The 27729-nt window shown below is 41.6% G+C and overlaps 1 protein-coding gene across 1 annotated transcript; it reads left to right on the forward strand.

Moving 5' to 3' along the window:
• Positions 1–2259: 2259 nt before the first annotated feature.
• Positions 2260–27048, forward strand: SLC50A1 (solute carrier family 50 member 1). The gene is made up of 6 exons (XM_088463791.1): positions 2260–2544; positions 17174–17251; positions 21039–21162; positions 21239–21400; positions 25439–25558; positions 25664–27048. Exons 1-6 carry the CDS (start codon positions 2477–2479, stop codon positions 25760–25762), a joined length of 651 nt encoding a protein of 216 aa, XP_088319917.1. The 5' UTR covers positions 2260–2476; the 3' UTR covers positions 25763–27048.
• Positions 27049–27729: the final 681 nt, after the last annotated feature.

Genomic DNA, 27729 nt, shown 5'->3' on the forward strand with positions numbered 1-27729 from the left:
ACAGACACACATGTAGCTGTACATGATCACACACATGTAGCTGTACATGATCACACAGACACACATGTAGCTGTACATGATCACACACAGACACACATGTAGCTGTACATGATCACACACAGACACACATGTAGCTGTACATGATCACACAGACACACATGTAGCTGTACATGATCACACACATGTAGCTGTACATGATCACACACAGACACACATGTAGCTGTACATGCTCACACACAGACACACATGTAGCTGTACATGCTCACACACAGACACACATGTAGCTGTACATGCTCACACACATGGAGGATGAGGCTGTCACACACATGTAGCTGTACATGATCACACACACATGTAGCTGTACATGATCACACACAGACACACATGGAGGATGAGGCTGTCACACACATGTAGCTGTACATGATCACACACACATGTAGCTGTACAAGATCACACACAGACACACATGGAGGATGAGGCTGTCACACGCATGTAGCTGTACATGATCACACACAGACACACATGTAGCTGTACATGATCACACAGACACACATGTAGCTGTACATGATCACACACAGACACACATGTAGCTGTACATGATCACACACAGACACACATGTAGCTGTACATGATCACACAGACACACATGTAGCTGTACATGATCACACACAGACACACATGGAGGATGAGGCTGTCACACGCATGTAGCTGTACATGATCACACACAGACACCCATGTAGCTGTACATGATCACACACAGACACACATGTAGCTGTACATGATCACACACAGACACATATGGAGGATGAGGCTGTCACACACATGTAGCTGTACATGATCACACAGACACACATGTAGCTGTACATGATCACACAGACACACATGTAGCTGTACATGATCACACAGACACCCATGTAGCTGTACATGATCACACACAGACACACATGTAGCTGTACATGATCACACAGACACCCATGTAGCTGTACATGATCACACACAGACACACATGTAGCTGTACATGATCACACACATGTAGCTGTACATGATCACACAGACACACATGTAGCTGTACATGATCACACACAGACACACATGTAGCTGTACATGATCACACACATGTAGCTGTACATGATCACACAGACACACATGTAGCTGTACATGATCACACACAGACACACATGTAGCTGTACATGATCACACACAGACACACATGTAGCTGTACATGATCACACAGACACACATGTAGCTGTACATGATCACACACATGTAGCTGTACATGATCACACAGACACACATGTAGCTGTACATGATCACACACAGACACACATGTAGCTGTACATGATCACACACATGTAGCTGTACATGATCACACAGACACACATGTAGCTGTACATGATCACACACAGACACACATGTAGCTGTACATGATCACACACAGACACACATGTAGCTGTACATGATCACACAGACACACATGTAGCTGTACATGATCACACACATGTAGCTGTACATGATCACACAGACACACATGTAGCTGTACATGATCACACACAGACACACATGTAGCTGTACATGATCACACACATGTAGCTGTACATGATCACACAGACACACATGTAGCTGTACATGATCACACAGACACACATGTAGCTGTACATGATCACACAGACACCCATGTAGCTGTACATGATCACACACAGACACACATGTAGCTGTACATGCTCACACACAGACACACATGTAGCTGTACATGCTCACACACATGGAGGATGAGGCTGTCACACACATGTAGCTGTACATGATCACACACACATGTAGCTGTACATGATCACACACAGACACACATGTAGCTGTACATGATCACACACAGACACACATGTAGCTGTACATGATCACACAGACACACATGTAGCTGTACATGATCACACACATGTAGCTGTACATGATCACACAGACACACATGTAGCTGTACATGATCACACACAGACACACATGTAGCTGTACATGATCACACACATGTAGCTGTACATGATCACACAGACACACATGTAGCTGTACATGATCACACAGACACACATGTAGCTGTACATGATCACACAGACACCCATGTAGCTGTACATGATCACACACAGACACACATGTAGCTGTACATGCTCACACACAGACACACATGTAGCTGTACATGCTCACACACATGGAGGATGAGGCTGTCACACACATGTAGCTGTACAAGATCACACACAGACACACATGGAGGATGAGGCTGTCACACACATGTAGCTGTACATGATCACACACAGACACACATGGAGGCTGTATGATACATGGCGCCGGGTGCTGGTGATGTGGCAGTACGATACTATTACTATAGGCGGGTCGGGGCCGGGGGAGGACCTAGTAACCAGGCCGCTGTCACCACCTCTTCTCCCGGCACCCGGACACTGCGGCCCGACCTGCTGCTGGAAGCCCGGACACCATGGACGGGATGTGGCTGCTCTCCGGGGCCTGTATCCTCTTCACACTCGGCATGTTCTCCAGCGGCCTGTGAGTGTCCCGGCATCCCCGGCCTAGCGTGCCTGGGGCTGCCGCCTCACGTTCCCGGGGTGACCGGGCCCGAGCCCCCGCTGGTTCCCCCCTACTATTCTCACTAATACAATTAGTGCCGCCACCACAGCATGCTATAGTATTATTATTATTATTATTATTATTATTATTATTATTACACCCCATACTATACTCTGTGCTGTACATTATACACTATTCTCACTAATACAATTAGTGCCGCCACCACAGCATGCTATAGTATTATTATTATTATTATTATTATTATTATTATTATTACACCCCATACTATACTCTGTGCTGTACATTATACATTATACATTATACACTATACACTATACTCTGTGCTATACATTATACATTATACACTATACTCTGTGCTGTACATTATACTCTGCACTATACATTATACTCTGCACTATACATTATACTCTGCACTATACATTATACACTATACTCTGCACTATACATTATACACTATACTCTGCGCTGTACATTATACACTATACTCTGCGCTATACATTATACACTATACTCTGCACTATACATTATACACTATACTCTGCGCTATACATTATACACTATACTCTGCGCTATACATTATACTCTATACTCTGCACTATACATTATACTCTGCACTGTACATTATACTCTGCACTATACATTATACTCTGCACTATACATTATACTCTGCGCTGTACATTATACATTATACTCTGCGCTGTACATTATACATTATACTCTGCGCTGTACATTATACATTATACATTATACACTATACACTATACTCTGTGCTGTACATTATACATTATACTCTGCGCTGTACATTATACATTATACATTATACACTATACACTATACTCTGTGCTGTACATTATACACTATACTCTGCGCTGTACATTATACATTATACATTATACACTATACTCTGTGCTGTACATTATACATTATACACTATACACTATACTCTGTGCTGTACATTATACATTATACACTATACACTATACTCTGTGCTATACATTATACATTATACACTATACTCTGTGCTGTACATTATACTCTGCACTATACATTATACTCTGCACTATACATTATACACTATACTCTGCACTATACATTATACACTATACTCTGCGCTGTACATTATACACTATACTCTGCGCTATACATTATACACTATACTCTGCACTATACATTATACACTATACTCTGCGCTATACATTATACACTATACTCTGCGCTATACATTATACACTATACTCTGCACTATACATTATACTCTGCACTATACATTATACATTATACTCTGCGCTGTACATTATACATTATACTCTGCGCTGTACATTATACATTATACTCTGCTCTGTACATTATACTCTGCACTATACATTATACATTATACTCTGCGCTGTACATTATACATTATACTCTGCACTATACATTATACATTATATTCTGCACTGTACATTATACTCTGCACTATACATTATACACTATACTCTGCGCTGTACATTATACTCTATACTCTGCACTATACATTATACACTATACTCTGCACTATACATTATACACTATACTCTGTACATTATACATTATACTCTGCGCTGTACATTATACACTATACTCTGCACTATACATTATACACTATACTCTGCGCTGTACATTATACTCTATACTCTGCGCTGGACATTATACACTATACTCTGCACTATACATTATACTCTGCACTATACATTATACATTATACTCTGCACTGTACATTATACTCTGCACTATACATTATACACTATACTCTGCACTATACATTATACACTATACTCTGCGCTGTACATTATACTCTGCACTGTACATTATACACTATACTCTGCACTATACATTATACTCTGCACTATACATTATACTCTGCACTATACATTATACTCTGCGCTGTACATTATACATTATACTCTGCGCTGTACATTATACATTATACTCTGCACTGTACATTATACTCTGCACTATACATTATACATTATACTCTGCGCTGTACATTATACATTATACTCTGCGCTGTACATTATACATTATACTCTGCACTGTACATTATACTCTGCACTATACATTATACATTATACTCTGCGCTGTACATTATACATTATACTCTGCACTATACATTATACATTATATTCTGCACTGTACATTATACTCTGCGCTGTACATTATACTCTATACTCTGCGCTGTACATTATACTCTATACTCTGCACTATACATTATACACTATACTCTGCACTATACATTATACACTATAATCTGCGCTGTACATTATACTCTATACTCTGCACTATACATTATACACTATACTCTGCACTATACATTTTACACTATACTCTGTACATTATACTCTGCGCTGTACATTATACACTATACTCTGCACTATACATTATACACTATACTCTGTACATTATACATTATACTCTGCGCTGTACATTATACACTATACTCTGCACTATACATTATACACTATACTCTGCGCTGTACATTATACTCTATACTCTGCGCTGGACATTATACACTATACTCTGCACTATACATTATACTCTGCACTGTACATTATACTCTGCACTATACATTATACATTATACTCTGCACTGTACATTATACTCTGCACTATACATTATACACTATACTCTGCGCTGTACATTATACTCTATACTCTGCACTATACATTATACACTATACTTTGCACTATACATTATACACTATACTCTTCACTACACATTATACACTATACTCTTCACTACACATTATACACTATACTCTGCACTATACATTATACACTATACTCTGCGCTGTACATTATACTCTATACTCTGCGCTGTACATTATACACTATACTCTGCACTATACATTATACACTATACTCTGCACTATACATTATACACTATACTCTGAGCTGTACATTATACTCTGCACTATACATTATACACTATACTCTGCGCTGTACATTATACACTATACTCTGCGCTGTACATTATACACTGTACTCTGCGCTATACACTATACTCTGTGCTGTACATTATACACTATACTCTGCACTATACATTATAGTCTGCACTATACATTATACACTATACTCTGCACTATACATTATACACTATACTCTGTGCTGTACATTATACACTATACTCTGTGCTGTACATTATACACTATACTCTGTGCTGTACATTATACACTATACTCTGTGCTGTACATTATACACTATACTCTGCACTATACATTATACTCTGTGCTGTACATTATACACTATACTCTGCACTATACATTATAGTCTGCACTATACATTATACACTATACTCTGCACTATACATTATACACTATACTCTGTGCTGTACATTATACACTATACTCTGTGCTGTACATTATACACTATTCTCACTAATACAATTAGTGCCGCCACCACAGCATGCTATAGTATTATTATTATTATTATTATTATTATTATACCCCATACTATACTCTGTGCTATACATTATACACTATACACTATACTCTGTGCTGTACATTATACATTATACACTATACACTATACTCTGTGCTGTACATTATACATTATACACTATACACTATACTCTGTGCTGTACATTATACACTATACTCTGTGCTGTACATTATACACTATACTCTGCGCTGTACATTATACTCTGCACTATACATTATACTCTGCACTATACATTATACATTATACTCTGCACTGTACATTATACTCTGCACTATACATTATACACTATACTCTGCGCTGTACATTATACTCTATACTCTGCACTATACATTATACACTATACTTTGCACTATACATTATACACTATACTCTTCACTACACATTATACACTATACTCTTCACTACACATTATACACTATACTCTGCACTATACATTATACACTATACTCTGCGCTGTACATTATACTCTATACTCTGCGCTGTACATTATACACTATACTCTGCACTATACATTATACACTATACTCTGCACTATACATTATACACTATACTCTGAGCTGTACATTATACTCTGCACTATACATTATACACTATACTCTGCGCTATACATTATACACTATACTCTGCGCTGTACATTATACACTGTACTCTGCGCTATACACTATACTCTGTGCTGTACATTATACACTATACTCTGCACTATACATTATAGTCTGCACTATACATTATACACTATACTCTGCACTATACATTATACACTATACTCTGTGCTGTACATTATACACTATACTCTGTGCTGTACATTATACACTATACACTATACTCTGTGCTGTACATTATACACTATACTCTGTGCTGTACATTATACACTATACTCTGTGCTGTACATTATACACTATACTCTGTGCTGTACATTATACACTATACACTATACTCTGTGCTGTACATTATACACTATACTCTGTGCTGTACATTATACACTATACTCTGTGCTGTACATTATACACTATACTCTGCACTATACATTATACTCTGTGCTGTACATTATACACTATACTCTGCACTATACATTATAGTCTGCACTATACATTATACACTATACTCTGCACTATACATTATACACTATACTCTGTGCTGTACATTATACACTATACTCTGTGCTGTACATTATACACTATTCTCACTAATACAATTAGTGCCGCCACCACAGCATGCTATAGTATTATTATTATTATTATTATTATTACACCCCATACTATACTCTGTGCTATACATTATACACTATACACTATACTCTGTGCTGTACATTATACATTATACACTATACACTATACTCTGTGCTGTACATTATACATTATACACTATACACTATACTCTGTGCTGTACATTATACACTATACTCTGTGCTGTACATTATACACTATACTCTGCGCTGTACATTATACACTATACTCTGCGCTATACATTATACACTATACTCTGCGCTATACATTATACACTATACACTATACTCTGTGCTGTACATTATACATTATACACTATACACTATACTCTGTGCTGTACATTATACACTATACTCTGTGCTGTACATTATACACTATACTCTGCAGTATACATTATACTCTGTGCTGTACATTATACACTATACACTATACTCTGTGCTGTACATTATACACTATACACTATACTCTGTGCTGTACATTATACACTATACTCTGTGCTGTACATTATACACTATACTCTGCAGTATACATTATACATTATACTCTGTGCTGTACATTATACACTATACTCTGCGCTATACATTATACACTATACTCTGTACATTATACATTATACTCTGCGCTGTACATTATACACTATACTCTGCACTATACATTATACACTATACTCTGTACATTATACATTATACTCTGCGCTGTACATTATACACTATACTCTGCACTATACATTATACACTATACTCTGCGCTGTACATTATACTCTATACTCTGCGCTGGACATTATACACTATACTCTGCACTATACATTATACTCTGCACTGTACATTATACTCTGCACTATACATTATACTCTGCACTATACATTATACATTATACTCTGCACTGTACATTATACTCTGCACTATACATTATACACTATACTCTGCGCTGTACATTATACTCTATACTCTGCACTATACATTATACACTATACTTTGCACTATACATTATAAACTATACTCTTCACTACACATTATACACTATACTCTTCACTACACATTATACACTATACTCTGCACTATACATTATACACTATACTCTGCGCTGTACATTATACTCTGCGCTGTACATTATACACTATACTCTGCACTATACATTATACACTATACTCTGCACTATACATTATACACTATACTCTGAGCTGTACATTATACTCTGCACTATACATTATACACTATACTCTGCGCTGTACATTATACACTATACTCTGCGCTGTACATTATACACTGTACTCTGCGCTATACACTATACTCTGCACTATACATTATACACTATACTCTGCGCTATACATTATACACTATACTCTGCGCTGTACATTATACACTATACTCTGCACTATACATTATACACTATACTCTGCGCTGTACATTATACACTATACACTATACTCTGTGCTGTACATTATACACTATACTCTGTGCTGTACATTATACACTATACTCTGTGCTGTACATTATACACTATACACTATACTCTGTGCTGTACATTATACATTATACTCTGTGCTGTACATTATACACTATACTCTGTGCTGTACATTATACACTATACTCTGCGCTGTACATTATACTCTATACTCTGCGCTGGACATTATACACTATACTCTGCACTATACATTATACTCTGTGCTGTACATTATACACTATACTCTGCACTATACATTATAGTCTGCACTATACATTATACACTATACTCTGCACTATACATTATACACTATACTCTGTGCTGTACATTATACACTATACTCTGTGCTGTACATTATACACTATACTCTGTGCTGTACATTATACACTATACTCTGTGCTGTACATTATACACTATACTCTGTGCTGTACATTATACACTATACTCTGTGCTGTACATTATACACTATACACTATACTCTGTGCTGTACATTATACACTATACTCTGTGCTGTACATTATACACTATACTCTGTGCTGTACATTATACACTATACTCTGCACTATACATTATACTCTGTGCTGTACATTATACACTATACTCTGCACTATACATTATAGTCTGCACTATACATTATACACTATACTCTGCACTATACATTATACACTATACTCTGTGCTGTACATTATACACTATACTCTGTGCTGTACATTATACACTATTCTCACTAATACAATTAGTGCCGCCACCACAGCATGCTATAGTATTATTATTATTATTATTATTATTATTATTACACCCCATACTATACTCTGTGCTATACATTATACACTATACACTATACTCTGTGCTGTACATTATACATTATACACTATACACTATACTCTGTGCTGTACATTATACACTATACTCTGCGCTGTACATTATACACTATACTCTGCGCTATACATTATACACTATACTCTGCGCTATACATTATACACTATACACTATACTCTGTGCTGTACATTATACATTATACACTATACACTATACTCTGTGCTGTACATTATACACTATACTCTGTGCTGTACATTATACACTATACTCTGCAGTATACATTATACATTATACTCTGTGCTGTACATTATACACTATACACTATACTCTGTGCTGTACATTATACACTATACACTATACTCTGTGCTGTACATTATACACTATACTCTGTGCTGTACATTATACACTATACTCTGCAGTATACATTATACATTATACTCTGCACTATACATTATACACTATACTCTGTGCTGTACATTATACACTATACTCTGTGCTGTACATTATACACTATACTCTGCACTATACATTATACACTATACTCTGTGCTGTACATTATACACTATACTCTGCACTATACATTATACTCTGCACTATACATTATACACTATACTCTGCACTATACATTATACACTATACTCTGTGCTGTACATTATACACTATACTCTGTGCTGTACATTATACATTATACTCTGCACTATACATTATACACTATACACTATACTCTGCACTATACATTATACACTATACTCTGCACTATACATTATACTTTGTGCTGTACATTATACACTATACTCTGTGCTGTACATTATACACTATACTCTGCACTATACATTATACTCTGCACTATACATTATACACTATACTCTGCACTATACATTATACACTATACACTGCACTATACATTATACACTATACTCTGCATTATACATTATACACTATACACTGCACTATACATTATACACTATACTCTGCACTATACATTATACACTATACTCTGCACTATACATTATACACTATACTCTGTGCTGTACATTATACACTATACTCTGTGCTGTACATTATACACTATACTCTGTGCTGTACATTATACACTATACTCTGCACTATACATTATACTCTGCACTATACATTATACACTATACTCTGCACTATACATTATACACTATACACTGCACTATACACTATACATTATACTCTGCACTATACATTATACACTATACTCTGCACTATACATTATACACTATACTCTGTGCTGTACATTATACACTATACTCTGTGCTGTACATTATACTCTATACTCTGCATTATACACTATACTCTGCACTATACATTATACTCTGCACTATACATTATACACTATACTCTGCACTATACATTATACACTATACACTGCACTATACATTATACACTATACTCTGCACTATACATTATACACTATACTCTGCACTATACATTATACACTATACTCTGCATTATACATTATACACTATACACTATACTCTGCACTATACATTATACACTATACTCTGCACTATACATTATACACTATATTCTGCACTATACATTATACACTATACTCTGCACTATACTCTGCACTGTACATTATACACTATACTCTGTGCTGTACATTATACTCTATACTCTGCATTATACACTATACTCTGCATTATACACTATACACTATACTCTGCATTATACATTATACACTATACTCTGCACTATACATTATACACTATACTCTGCACTATACATTATACACTATACTCTGCACTATACATTATACTCTGCACTGTACATTATACTCTATACTCTGCACTATACATTATACTCTGCACTATACATTATACACTATACTCTGTGCTGTACATTATACTCTGCACTATACATTATACACTATACTCTGTGCTGTACATTATACACTATACTCTGTGCTGTACATTATACACTATACTCTGTGCTGTACATTATACACTATACTCTGTGCTGTACATTATACTCTGCACTATACATTATACACTATACATTATACACTATACATTATACTCTGCACTATACATTATACACTATACATTATACATTATACTCTGTGCTATACATTATACTCTGCACTATACATTATACACTATACATTATACACTATACTCTGCACTATACATTATACTCTGCACTATACATTATACACTATACATTATACACTATACTCTGTGCTGTACATTATACTCTGCACTATACATTATACATTATACTCTGCACTATACATTATACTCTATACTCTGCGCTGTACATTATACACTATACTCTGTGCTGTACATTATACACTATACTCTGCACTATACATTATACTCTGCACTATACATTATACACTATACTCTGCGCTGTACATTATACACTATACTCTGCGCTATACATTATACACTATACTCTGCGCTATACATTATACACTATACTCTGCACTATACATTATACACTATACTCTGCGCTATACATTATACACTATACTCTGCACTATACATTATACACTATACTCTGCGCTATACACTATACATTATACTCTGCGCTATACATTATACACTATACTCTGCACTGTACATTATACTCTGCACTATACATTATACATTATACTCTGCACTATACATTATACTCTGCACTATACATTATACACTATACTCTGCACTATACATTATACACTACTCTGTGCTGTACATTATACACTATACTCTGCGCTATACATTATACTCTGCACTATACATTATACTCTGCACTATACATTATACACTATACTCTGCGCTGTACATTATACTCTGCACTATACATTATACTCTGCACTATACATTATACATTATACTCTGCACTATACATTATACACTATACTCTGCACTATACATTATACACTATACTCTGTGCTGTACATTATACACTATACTCTGCGCTATACATTATACACTATACTCTGCACTATACATTATACACTATACTCTGCGCTATACATTATACACTATACTCTGCACTGTACATTATACTCTGCGCTGTACATTATACATTATACTCTGCGCTGTACATTATACATTATACTCTGCTCTGTACATTATACTCTGCACTATACATTATACATTATACTCTGCGCTGTACATTATACATTATACTCTGCACTATACATTATACATTATATTCTGCACTGTACATTATACTCTGCACTATACATTATACACTATACTCTGCGCTGTACATTATACTCTATACTCTGCACTATACATTATACACTATACTCTGCACTATACATTATACACTATACTCTGCACTATACATTATACACTATACTCTGTACATTATACATTATACTCTGCGCTGTACATTATACACTATACTCTGCACTATACATTATACACTATACTCTGCGCTGTACATTATACTCTATACTCTGCGCTGGACATTATACACTATACTCTGCACTATACATTATACTCTGCACTATACATTATACATTATACTCTGCACTGTACATTATACTCTGCACTATACATTATACTCTGCACTATACATTATACACTATACTCTGCACTATACATTATACACTATACTCTGCGCTGTACATTATACTCTATACTCTGCGCTGGACATTATACACTATACTCTGCACTATGCATTATACTCTGCACTGTACATTATACTCTGCACTATACATTATACTCTGCACTATGCATTATACTCTGCACTGTACATTATACTCTGCACTATACATTATACTCTGCACTGTACATTATACTCTGCACTATACATTATACATTATACTCTGCGCTGTACATTATACATTATACTCTGCGCTGTACATTATACATTATACTCTGCACTGTACATTATACTCTGCACTATACATTATACATTATACTCTGCGCTGTACATTATACATTATACTCTGCACTATACATTATACATTATATTCTGCACTGTACATTATACTCTGCGCTGTACATTATACTCTATACTCTGCGCTGTACATTATACTCTATACTCTGCACTATACATTATACACTATACTCTGCACTATACATTATACACTATACTCTGTACATTATACATTATACTCTGCGCTGTACATTATACACTATACTCTGCACTATACATTATACACTATACTCTGTACATTATACATTATACTCTGCGCTGTACATTATACACTATACTCTGCACTATACATTATACACTATACTCTGCGCTGTACATTATACTCTATACTCTGCGCTGGACATTATACACTATACTCTGCACTATACATTATACTCTGCACTGTACATTATACTCTGCACTATACATTATACATTATACTCTGCACTGTACATTATACTCTGCACTATACATTATACACTATACTCTGCGCTGTACATTATACTCTATACTCTGCACTATACATTATACTCTATACTCTGCACTATACATTATACACTATACTCTTCACTACACATTATACACTATACTCTGCACTATACATTATACACTATACTCTGCGCTGTACATTATACTCTATACTCTGCGCTGTACATTATACACTATACTCTGCACTATACATTATACACTATACTCTGCACTATACATTATACACTATACTCTGAGCTGTACATTATACTCTGCACTATACATTATACACTATACTCTGCGCTGTACATTATACACTATACTCTGCGCTGTACATTATACACTGTACTCTGCGCTATACACTATACTCTGCACTATACATTATACACTATACTCTGCGCTATACATTATACACTATACTCTGCGCTGTACATTATACACTATACTCTGCACTATACATTATACACTATACTCTGCGCTGTACATTATACTCTGCACTATACATTATACACTATACTCTGCGCTGTACATTATACTCTATACTCTGCGCTGTACATTATACACTATACTCTGCACTGTACATTATACACTATACTCTGCGCTATACATTATACACTATACTCTGCGCTGTATATTATACACTATACTCTGCGCTGTACATTATACACTATACTCTGCGCTGTACATTATACACTATACTCTGCACTGTACATTATACACTATACTCTGCGCTGTACATTATACACTATACTCTGCGCTGTACATTATACACTATACTCTGCGCTATACATTATACACTATACTCTGCGCTATACACTATACTCTGCGCTGTACATTATACACTATACTCTGCGCTGTACATTATACACTATACTCTGCGCTGTACATTATACACTATACTCTGCGCTGTACATTATACACTGTACTCTGCGCTGTACATTATACACTGTACTCTGCGCTGTACATTATACACTATACTCTGCGCTGTACATTATACACTGTACTCTGCGCTATACACTATACTCTGCGCTGTACATTATACACTATACTCTGCACTGTACATTATACACTATACGCTGCGCTGTACATTATACACTATACTCTGCGCTGTACATTATACACTATACTCTGCGCTGTACATTATACACTATACTCTGCACTATACATTATACTCTGCACTATACATTATACATTATACTCTGCACTGTACATTATACTCTGCACTATACATTATACTCTGCACTATACATTATACACTATACTCTGCACTATACATTATACACTATACTCTGCGCTGTACATTATACTCTATACTCTGCGCTGGACATTATACACTATACTCTGCACTATGCATTATACTCTGCACTGTACATTATACTCTGCACTATACATTATACACTATTCTCACGAATACAGCTAGTGCCGCCACCACAGCATGCTATAGTATTATTACACACCCCATACTATACTCTGCACTGTACATTATACACTATACTCTGCGCTGTACATTATACACTATACTCTGCACTATACATTATACACTATACTCTGCACTATACATTATACACTATACTCTGCACTATACATTATACACTATACTCTGCGCTGTACATTATACACTATACTCTGCACCTTACATTATACACTACTCTGCGCTGTACATTATACACTATACTCTGCGCTGTACATTATACACTATTCTCTGCGCTGTACATTATACACTATACTCTGCGCTGGACATTATACACTATACTCTGCCCTGTACATTATACACTATACTCTGCGCTGGACATTATACACTATACTCTACGCTGGACATTATATGTAGCATTATACCCAGCACTGTACATTATATATAGCCTTATACCCAGCACTGGTCATTACATGCAACATTATACACATTCCCTGTAGATTATACCCAGCCCTCTACATTACGTGCAGCATTATACACATTCCCTGTAGATTATACCCAGCACTGTACATTACATGCAGCATTATACACATCCCTGTAGATTATACCCAGCACTGTACATTACATGCAGCATTATACCCAGCACTGTACATTATATACAGCATTATACACATCCCTGTAGATTATATCCAGCACTGTACATTATATACAGCATTATACACATTCCCTGTAGATTATACCCAGCCCTGTACATTACATGCAGCATTATACACATTCCCTGTAGATTATACCCAGCACTGTACATTACATGCAGCATTATACACATCCCTGTAGATTATACCCAGCACTGTACATTATATACAGCATTATACACATCCCTGTAGATTATACCCAGCACTGTACATTACATGCAGCATTATACACATCCCTGTAGATTATACCCAGCACTGTACATTACATGCAGCATTATACACATCCCTGTAGATTATACCCAGCACTGTACATTACATGCAGCATTATACACATCCCTGTAGATTATACCCAGCACTGTACATTACATGCAGCATTATACACATCCCTGTAGATTATACCCAGCACTGTACATTACATGCAGCATTATACACATCCCTGTAGATTATACCCAGCACTGTACATTACATGCAGCATTATACACATCCCTGTAGATTATACCCAGCACTGCACATTACATGCAGCATTATACACATCCCTGTAGATTATACCCAGCACTGTACATTACATGCAGCATTATACACATCCCTGTAGATTATACCCAGCACTGTACATTACATGCAGCATTATACACATCCCTGTAGATTATACCCAGCACTGTACATTACATGCAGCATTATACACATCCCTGTAGATTATACCCAGCACTGTACATTACATGCAGCATTATACACATCCCTGTAGATTATACCCAGCACTGTACATTACATGCAGCATTATACTCATCCCTGTAGATTATACCCAGCACTGTACACATCCCTGTAGATTATACCCAGGACTGTACATTATATACAGCATTATACACATCCCTGTAGATTATACCCAGCACTGTACATTACATGCAGTATTATACACATCCCTGTAGATTATACCCAGCACTGTACATTACATGCAGCATTATACACATCCCTGTAGATTATACCCAGCCCTGTACATTATACACATCCCTGTAGATTATACCCAGCACTGTACATTATACACATCCCTGTAGATTATACCCAGCACTGTACATTATACACATCCCTGTAGATTATACCCAGCACTGTACATTATACACATCCCTGTAGATTATACCCAGCACTGTACATGACGTCTGTGTACTTCCCACCAGTAATCTGAGTTTTTCCTGCCAGGTCTGACCTGAAAGTGATGATTTCCAAGCGGAGTGCGGACAACATCCAGTTCCTGCCATTCCTAACCACAGACCTGAAGTAGGTTTGGGTGCTGAGGGTAATTCTGTCACAGCAAGGCCAATGGGGAGCACCTGGGAGGGGTTGAGGTTCTTTGGGAGCACCTGCAAATGGGACGTTGGTGGGGAGCACCTGAGAGGGTAAGGCTGGCGGTACTTCATACTACATAGAAGGGGTATATCACCTGGGCAGGAGATGCCATGGGGGGAGCACGCACATGGGAGGGCATAGGACATGGCTGTAGGAGAGTACCAGGCAGGGGTATATAACCTGGGAAGGAGAGGGTGGACATCTGGAAGGCAGGGTCAGGAGGAGAGGTAGGCATCGGGATAGGTAGCGGGAGGGCATAGGACATGGCTGTAGGAGAGTACCAGGCAGGGGTATGTAACCTGGGAAGGAGAGGGTGGACATCTGGAAGGCAGGGTCAGGAGGAGAGGTAGGCATCGGGATAGGTAGTGGGAGGGCATAGGACATGGCTGTAGGAGAGTACCAGGCAGGGGTTATAACCTGGGCAGGAGAGGGTGGACATCTGGAAGGCAGGGTCAGGAGGAGAGGTAGGCATCGGGATAGGTAGCGGGAGGCATAGGACATGGCTGTAGGAGAGTACCAGGCAGGGGTTATAACCTGGCAAGGAGAGGGTGGACATCTGGAAGGCAGGGTCAGGAGGAGAGGTAGGCATCGGGATAGGTAGCGGGAGGGCATAGGACATGGCTATAGGAGAGTACCAGGCAGAGGTATATAACCTAGGAAGGAGATTGTGGACATCTGGAAGGCAGGGTCAGGAGGAGAGGTAGGCATCGGGATAGGTAGACGGAGGGCATAAGACATGGCTGTAGGAGAGTACCAGGCAGGGGTATATAACCTGGGAAGGAGATGGTGGACATCTGGAAGGCAGGGTCAGGAGGAGAGGTAGGCATCGGGATAAGTAGCGGGAGGGCATAGGACATGGCTGTAGGAGAGTACCAGGCAGGGGTTATAACCTGGGAAGGAGAGGGTGGACATCTGGAAGATAGGGTCAGGAGGAGAGGTAGGCATCGGGATAGGTAGCAGGAGGGCATAGGACATGGCTGTAGGAGCGTACCAGGCAGGGGTATATAACCTAGGAAGGAGAGGGTGGACATCTGGAAGGCAGGGTCAGGAGGAGAGGTAGGCATCGGGATAGGTAGACGGAGGGCATAAGACATGGCTGTAGGAGAGTACCAGGCAGGGGTATATAACCTGGGAAGGAGATGGTGGACATCTGGAAGGCAGGGTCAGGAGGAGAGGTAGGCATCGGGATAAGTAGCGGGAGGGCATAGGACATGGCTGTAGGAGAGTACCAGGCAGGGGTATATAACCTGGGAAGGAGAGGGTGGACATCTGGAAGGCAGGGTCAGGAGGAGAGGTAGGCATCGGGATAGGTAGCGGGAGGGCATAGGACATGGCTGTAGGAGAGTACCAGGCAGGGGTTATAACCTGGGCAGGAGAGGGTGGACATCTGGAAGGCAGGGTCAGGAGGAGAGGTAGGCATCGGGGTAGGTAGAGGGAGGGCACAGGACATGGCTGTAGGAGAGTACCAGGCAGGGGTATATAACCTGGGAAGGAGAGGGTGGACATCTGGAAGGCAGGGTCAGGAGGAGAGGTAGGTAGCGGGAGGGCATAGGACATGGCTGTAGGAGAGTACCAGGCAGGGGTATATAACCTGGGAAGTAGAGGGTGGACATCTGGAAGATAGGGTCAGGAGGAGAGGTAGGCATCGGGATAGGTAGCAGGAGGGCATAGGACATGGCTGTAGGAGAGTACCAGGCATGGGTATATAACCTGGGAAGGAGAGGGTGGACATCTGGAAGGCAGGGTCAGGAGGAGAGGTAGGCATCGGGATAGGTAGTGGGAGGGCATAGGACATGGCTGTAGGAGAGTACCAGGCAGGGGTATATAACCTGGGAAGGAGAGGGTGGACATCTGGAAGGCAGGGTCAGGAGGAGAGGTAGGCATCGGGATAGGTAGCGGGAGGGCATAGGACATGGCTATAGGGAGTACCAGGCAGAGGTATATAACCTGGGCTGGAGAGGGTGTACATCTGGAAGGCAGGGTCAGGAGGAGAGGTAGGCATCGGGATAGGTAGCGGGAGGGCATAGGACATGGCTGTAGGAGAGTACCAGGCAGGGGTATATAACCTGGGCTGGAGAGGGTGGACATCTGGAAGGCGGGGTCAGGAGGAGAGGTAGGCATCGGGATAGGTAGCGGGAGGGCATAGGACATGGCTGTAGGAGCGTACCAGGCAGGGGTATATAACCTAGGAAGGAGATTGTGGACATCTGGAAGGCAGGGTCAGGAGGAGATGTAGGCATCGGGATAAGTAGCGGGAGGGCATAGGACATGGCTGTAGGAGAGTACCAGGCAGGGGTTATAACCTGGGAAGGAGAGGGTGGACATCTGGAAGATAGGGTCAGGAGGAGAGGTAGGCATCAGGATAGGTAGCAGGAGGGCATAGGACATGGCTGTAGGAGCGTACCAGGCAGGGGTATATAACCTAGGAAGGAGAGGGTGGACATCTGGAAGGCAGGGTCAGGAGGAGAGGTAGGCATCGGGATAGGTAGACGGAGGGCATAAGACATGGCTGTAGGAGAGTACCAGGCAGGGGTATATAACCTGGGAAGGAGATGGTGGACATCTGGAAGGCAGGGTCAGGAGGAGAGGTAGGCATCGGGATAAGTAGTGGGAGGGCATAGGACATGGCTGTAGGAGAGTACCAGGCAGGGGTATATAACCTGGGAAGGAGAGGTTGGACATCTGGAACGCAGGGTCAGGAGGAGAGGTAGGCATCGGGGTAGGTAGAGGGAGGGCACAGGACATGGCTGTAGGAGAGTACCAGGCAGGGGTATATAACCTGGGAAGGAGAGGGTGGACATCTGGAAGGCAGGGTCAGGAGGAGAGGTAGGTAGCGGGAGGGCATAGGACATGGCTGTAGGAGAGTACCAGGCAGGGGTATATAACCTGGGAAGTAGAGGGTGGACATCTGGAAGATAGGGTCAGGAGGAGAGGTAGGCATCGGGATAGGTAGCAGGAGGGCATAGGACATGGCTGTAGGAGAGTACCAGGCAGGGGTATATAACCTGGGAAGGAGAGGGTGGACATCTGGAAGGCAGGGTCAGGAGGAGAGGTAGACATAGGGATAAGTAGCGGGAGGGCATAGGACATGGCTGTAGGAGAGTACCAGGCAGGGGTATATAACCTGGGCAGGAGAGGGTGGACATCTGGAAGGCAGGGTCAGGAGGAGAGGTAGGCATCGGGATAGGTAGCGGGAGGGCATAGGACATGGCTGTAGGAGAGTACCAGGCAGGGGTATATAACCTGGGCAGGAGAGGGTGGACATCTGGAAGGCAGGGTCAGGAGGAGAGGTAGGCATCGGGATAGGTAGCGGGAGGGCATAGGACATGGCTGTAGGAGAGTACCAGGCAGGGGTATATAACCTGGGCAGGAGAGGGTGGACATCTGGAAGGCAGGGTCAGGAGAGGTAGGCATCGGGATAGGTAGCGGGAGGGCATAGGACATGGCTGTAGGAGAGTACCAGGCAGGGGTATATAACCTGGGCAGGAGAGGGTGGACATCTGGAAGGCAGGGTCAGGAGGAGAGGTAGGCATCGGGATAGGTAGCGGGAGGGCATAGGACATGGCTGTAGGAGAGTACCAGGCAGGGGTATATAACCTGGGCAGGAGAGGGTGGACATCTGGAAGGCAGGGTCAGGAGGAGAGGTAGGCATCGGGAAAGGTAGCGGGAGGGCAGAGGAGATGAAGGTGTAACATGCTGTGTCACCTGTCTTTTCCAGTAACCTGGGCTGGCTGTATTATGGGTATCTGAAGGGAGACGGGACGCTGATCACAGTGAACTCCATTGGAGCCTCCTTGCAGACACTGTACATTGCAGCCTATCTGGTCTACGCTATGGAGAAGGTAAATCTGTGTGACCCGTGTAAGTAACACTGTATCTGATTGGCTACCTGACCATTCTCACATTCTTCTATTTCAGCGTTACCAGCTCTATCAGGTCTTCCTCGCCCTCGGAGTCCTGCTCTTAGGGTACTGTTATTTTTATCTGTGGATCACGGATGCCAGCGCACGTCTCAGCCAGCTGGGCCTGTTCTGCAGCGTATTTACCATCAGCATGTATCTATCGCCGTTGGCCGATCTGGTGAGTGGGTTCCACAGCCTGACACACTGGGTATACCGTTAGTTATGGATTGGCACACAGTACTCGTCACCTGCTCATAATGTAATAGTGTAACAACGGAGTACTAGTCACGTTACTGTGGGATAAGCATCTAGTAGTGTAACACAGGAGCGTTAGTGCGGGATAAGTACAGTAGTGGCGTAATACAGGAGCGTTAGTGTGGGATAAGTACAGTAGTGGTGTAATACAGGAGCGTTAGTGCGGGATAAGTACAGTAGTGGTGTAATACAGGAGCGTTAGTGCGGGATAAGTACAGTAGTGGTGTAATACAGGAGCGTTAGTGCGGGATAAGTACAGTAGTGGTGTAATACAGGAGCGTTAGTGCGGGATAAGTATAGTAGTGTTGTAATACAGGAGCGTTAGTGCGGGATAAGTACAGTAGTGGTGTAATACAGGAGCGTTAGTGCGGGATAAGTACAGTAGTGGTATAATACAGGAGCGTTAGTGCGGGATAAGTACAGTAGTGGTGTAACACAGGAGCGTTAGTGTGGGATAAGTACAGTAGTGGTGTAGTACAGGAGCGTTATTGCGGGATAAGTACAGTAGTGGTGTAATACAGGAGCGTTAGTGCGGGATAAGTACAGTAGTGGTGTAATACAGGAGCGTTAGTGCGGGATAAGTACAGTAGTAGTGTAACACAGGAGCGTTAGTGTGGGATAAGTACAGTAGTGGTGTAATACAGGAGCGTTAGTGCGGGATAAGTACAGTAGTGGTGTAATACAGGAGTGTTAGTGCGAGATAAGTACAGTAGTGGTGTAAAACAGGAGCGTTAGTGCGGGATATGTACAGTAGTGGTGTAATACAGGAGCGTTAGTGCGGGATAAGTACAGTAGTGGTGTAATACAGGAGCGTTAGTGCGGGATAAGTACAGTAGTGATGTAACACAGGAGCGTTAGTGCGGGATAAGTACAGTAGTGGTGTAATAAGGAGCGTTAGTGCGGGATAAGTACAGTAGTGGTGTAATACAGGAGCGTTAGTTGGGATAAGTACACTACTTGTGTAATACAGGAGCGTTAGTTGGGATAAGTACAGTAGTGGCGTAATACAGGAGCGTTAGTTGGGATAAGTACAGTAGTGGCATAGTACAGGAGCGTTATTTGGGATAAGTACAGTAGTGGCATAGTACAGGAGCATTAGTTGGGATAAGTACAGTAGTGGCATAGTACAGGAGCGTTAGTGCGGGATAAGTCCAGTCCTTGTGTAATACAGGAGCGTTAGTGCGGGATAAGTACAGTAGTGGTGTAATACAGGAGCGTTAGTGCGGGATAAGTACAGTAGTGGTGTAATACAGGAGCGTTATTGCGGGATAAGTACAGTAGTGGTGTAATACAGGAGCGTTAGTGCGGGATAAGTACAGTAGTGGCGTAATACAGGAGTGTTAGTGCGGGATAAGTACAGTAGTGGCGTAATACAGGAGTGTTAGTGCAGGATAAGTACACTACTTGTGTAATACAGGAGCGTTAGTGCGGGATAAGTACAGTAGTGGTGTAATACAGGAGCGTTAGTGCGGGATAAGTACAGTAGTGGTGTAATACAGGAGCGTTAGTGCGGGATAAGTACAGTAGTTGTGTAATACAGGAGCGTTAGTGCGGGATAAGTACACTACTTGTGTAATACAGGAGCGTTAGTTGGGATAAGTACAGTAGTGGCGTAATACAGGAGCGTTAGTTGGGATAAGTACAGTAGTGTAGTACAGGAGCGTTAGTTGGGATAAGTACAGTAGTGGTGTAATACAGGAGCGTTAGTGCGGGATAAGTACAGTAGTGGTGTAATACAGGAGCGTTAGTGCGGGATAAGTACAGTAGTGGTGTAATACAGGAGCGTTAGTGTGGGATAAGTACAGTAGTGGTGTAGTACAGGAGCGTTAGTTGGGATAAGTACAGTAGTGGCGTAGTACAGGAGCGTTAGTGCGGGATAAGTACAGTAGTGGCATAGTACAGGAGCGTTAGTGCGGGATAAGTACAGTACTTGTGTAATACAGGAGCGTTAGTGCGGGATAAGTACAGTAGTGGTGTAACACAGGAGCGTTAGTGCGGGATAAGTACAGTAGTGGTGTAACACAGGAGCGTTCGTGCGGGATAAGTACAGTAGTGGTGTAACACAGGAGCGTTAGTGTGGGATAAGTACAGTAGTGGTGTAGTACAGGAGCGTTATTGCGGGATAAGTACAGTAGTGGTGTAATACAGGAGCGTTAGTGCGGGATAAGTACAGTAGTAGTGTAACACAGGAGCGTTAGTGCGGGATAAGTACAGTAGTGGTGTAATACAGGAGCGTTAGTGCGGGATAAGTACAGTAGTGGCATAGTACAGGAGCGTTAGTTGGGATAAGTACAGTAGTGGCATAGTACAGGAGCGTTAGTGCGGGATAAGTACAGTACTTGTGTAATACAGGAGCGTTAGTGCGGGATAAGTACAGTAGTGGTGTAATACAGGAGCGTTAGTGCGGGATAAGTACAGTAGTGGTGTAATACAGGAGCGTTAGTGCGGGATAAGTACAGTAGTGGTGTAATACAGGAGCGTTAGTGCGGGATAAGTACAGTAGTGGCGTAATACAGGAGTGTTAGTGCGGGATAAGTACAGTAGTGGCGTAATACAGGAGTGTTAGTGCGGGATAAGTACACTACTTGTGTAATACAGGAGCGTTAGTGCGGGATAAGTACAGTAGTGGTGTAATACAGGAGCGTTAGTGCGGGATAAGTACAGTAGTGGTGTAATACAGGAGCGTTAGTGCGGGATAAGTACAGTAGTGGTGTAATACAGGAGCGTTAGTGCGGGATAAGTACAGTAGTGGTGTAATACAGGAGTGTTAGTGCGGGATAAGTACAGTAGTGGTGTAATACAGGAGCGTTAGTGCGGGATAAGTACACTACTTGTGTAATACAGGAGCGTTAGTTGGGATAAGTACAGTAGTGGAGTAATACAGGAGCGTTAGTTGGGATAAGTACAGTAGTGGTGTAGTACAGGAGCGTTAGTTGGGATAAGTACAGTAGTGGTGTAATACAGGAGTGTTAGTGCGGGATAAGTACAGTAGTGGCGTAGTACTGGAGCGTTAGTGCGGGATAAGTACAGTACTTGTGTAATACAGGAGCGTTAGTGCGGGATAAGTACAGTAGTGGTGTAATACAGGAGCGTTAGTGCGGGATAAGTACAGTAGTGGTGTAATACAGGAGCGTTAGTGCGGGATAAGTACACTACTTGTGTAATACAGGAGCGTTAGTGCGGGATAAGTACAGTAGTGGCGTAATACAGGAGTGTTAGTGCGGGCTAAGTACAGTAGTGGCGTAATACAGGAGTGTTAGTGCGGGATAAGTACACTACTTGTGTAATACAGGAGCGTTAGTGCGGGATAAGTACAGTAGTGTAATACAGGAGCGTTAGTGCGGGATAAGTACAGTAGTGGTGTAATACAGGAGCGTTAGTGCGGGATAAGTACAGTAGTGGTGTAATACAGGAGCGTTAGTGCGGGATAAGTACAGTAGTGGTGTAATACAGGAGTGTTAGTGCGGGATAAGTACAGTAGTGGTGTAATACAGGAGCGTTAGTGCGGGATAAGTACACTACTTGTGTAATACAGGAGCGTTAGTTGGGATAAGTACAGTAGTGGCGTAATACAGGAGCGTTAGTTGGGATAAGTACAGTAGTGGTGTAGTACAGGAGCGTTAGTTGGGATAAGTACAGTAGTGGTGTAATACAGGAGTGTTAGTGCGGGATAAGTACAGTAGTGGCGTAGTACAGGAGCGTTAGTGCGGGATAAGTACAGTAGTGGCGTAATACAGGAGCGTTAGTGCGGGATAAGTACAGTAGTGGCGTAATACAGGAGTGTTAGTGCGGGATAAGTACAGTAGTGGCGTAATACAGGAGCGTTAGTGCAGGATAAGTACAGTAGTGGTGTAATACAGGAGCGTTAGTGCGGGATAAGTACAGTAGTAGTGTAATACAGGAGCGTTAGTTGGGATAAGTACACTACTTGTTTAATACAATGTTTCTGTCCTATCTCCAGGCTCAGATCATTAGAACAAAGTCTACAAAGTGCCTGTCCTTCCCCCTGACCATCACCACGTTCCTGGCCTCTACGTCCTGGGTCCTGTACGGCTTGCAGCGTAGTGACCTGTACATCACTGTGAGTACATGGGCCCCCCTAATATAACAGAGTGGGCCCAGCGTCAGATAGGAAAGACCCGACGTTATCTGCATAACGTATAGTCATCTCTCTGTCTTCCCCCAGGTACCGAACCTTCCCGGTATCGTCACCAGCATTCTGCGCATTTGGCTATTCTGGAGATACCGCCAAGAGCCTACCCCTTACCGCTCCCTGCTGGTCTGATGCCGCCCACCAGCAGGACCCTCTGCAACGCCTTACAATGACAGTGTGCCTGAATGTGATAATGCTGCTTACTATATGGAGAGATTGGGTGTGCTCGGCACTGCTGTACAGTGCTGCCTGATAGGGTATAGGGCCTGTGGGGCTTACACAGTACTGCACTTTTCCTTTCCCCGGTTACTGGAGATCAGCCGCAGTGTACCCGGGCACAGCGGCTGACGCGGCAGCTTCCATTGTCTCGCGCTGACCCTGTACACGGCTGGTCAGCACTTCACTTGTGGCTGATTCAGCAGACGGAGCAGGGACCCCTCCCGGCTGGACACAAGCTGTGTACAGGGAGAGGGGGGGCGGCCCTCGCTCTATCATCACAAGAGCATTGTACGCTCTTCCCTAGGGACAGGGGTCTCTTTGTGCCAATGCTAACCACTGGTGAGAGCAATAACAATTCCATCCCGCAGGAGACAAGGGGCTGCTCTGTCCACACACAACGAGGGCTTCTATGCAACACAGCCGCGCTATTCCTACATGTGACGCTCACGATGCCACCGGGAAATCGCCAATGATAGTCTTCCACGCCAGCATTCTTTTCCACGGGTGCGGCTGCGACCTTCACTCCTCACACTGGGCAGCCATATTTATGACTGCGGGACACGTCTCCGTGTGAAAGGAGAATTATGTTTAAACCTGTTTTTCAGGGATTGTTTACGGATTTGTTCCTGTCGCGGTACGTCTGCGTCCTAGGAGTCGGCCATCTTGGGGCTGGGCTGATATGCCAGTTATAATATATTGTGCCTTATTGATGCGACTGTTTGTCCCAGGGGTACGCGGAGAGCAGGGCCCACACATTCCAGTCCTGTGATATAGACTCTGATAATATGGCTGCCACTGGGATATGCGGAGAGCAGGGCCCACACACTCCAGTCCCGTGATATAGACTCTGATAATATGGCTGCCACTGGGATGTGCGGAGAGCAGGGCCCACACATTCCAGTCCCGTGATATAGACTCTGATAATATGGCTGCTACAGTGCTAAGAGCCAGATAATGTTATTGCACTCTTCAGACGCCGGACACTGTGACTATATATATATATATATATAATGTAAGGGAATGACGCCTGGTTTATATCTATATCGCCCTGTAATGTAATTGTGTGGGTGGGAATAATTTATGGGAATTTTGTGGGTTTGGTGGAATGAAGACCAGAAACAATCTGTGAAATGAATTTACCAATGTGCCTGATTCTTTATACATCGCTTTTCTAATAAATATATTGTATATTTTCCAAATGCCGGTGGCCATGTTTATATTATGCGACGCAATGTCTGTTATACAGCCGGGATACTAACACACGTTACACATAGACTGACATACAGCCGGGATACTGACACACGTGTGTTACACATAGACTGACATACAGCCGAGATACTGACACACGTGTGTTACACATAGACTGACATACAGCCGGGATACTGACACAAGTGTTACACATGGACTGACATACAGCCGGGATACTGACACACGTGTTACACATAGACTGACATATAGCCGGGATACTGACACACGTGTTACACATAGACTGACATACAGCCGGGATACTGACACACGTGTGTTACACATAGACTGACATACAGCCGAGATACTGACACACGCGTGTTACACAGACTGACATACAGCCGGGATACTGACACAAGTGTTACACATGGACTGACATACAGCCGGGATACTGACACACGTGTGTTACACAGACTGACATACAGCCGGGATACTGACACACATGTGTTACACATAGACTGACATACAGCCGGGATACTGACACACATGTGTTACACATAGACTGACATACAGCCGGGATACTGACACACATGTGTTACACATAGACTGACATATAGCCGGGATACTGACACACGTGTTACACAGACTGACATACAGCCGGGATACTGACACACGTGTGTTACACATAGACTGAC

The sequence above is a fragment of the Taudactylus pleione genome, unplaced genomic scaffold, assembly GCF_031769625.1.
Source record: "Taudactylus pleione unplaced genomic scaffold, aTauple2 ptg001452l, whole genome shotgun sequence".
In the NCBI taxonomy this organism is placed as follows: Eukaryota; Metazoa; Chordata; class Amphibia; order Anura; family Myobatrachidae; genus Taudactylus; species Taudactylus pleione.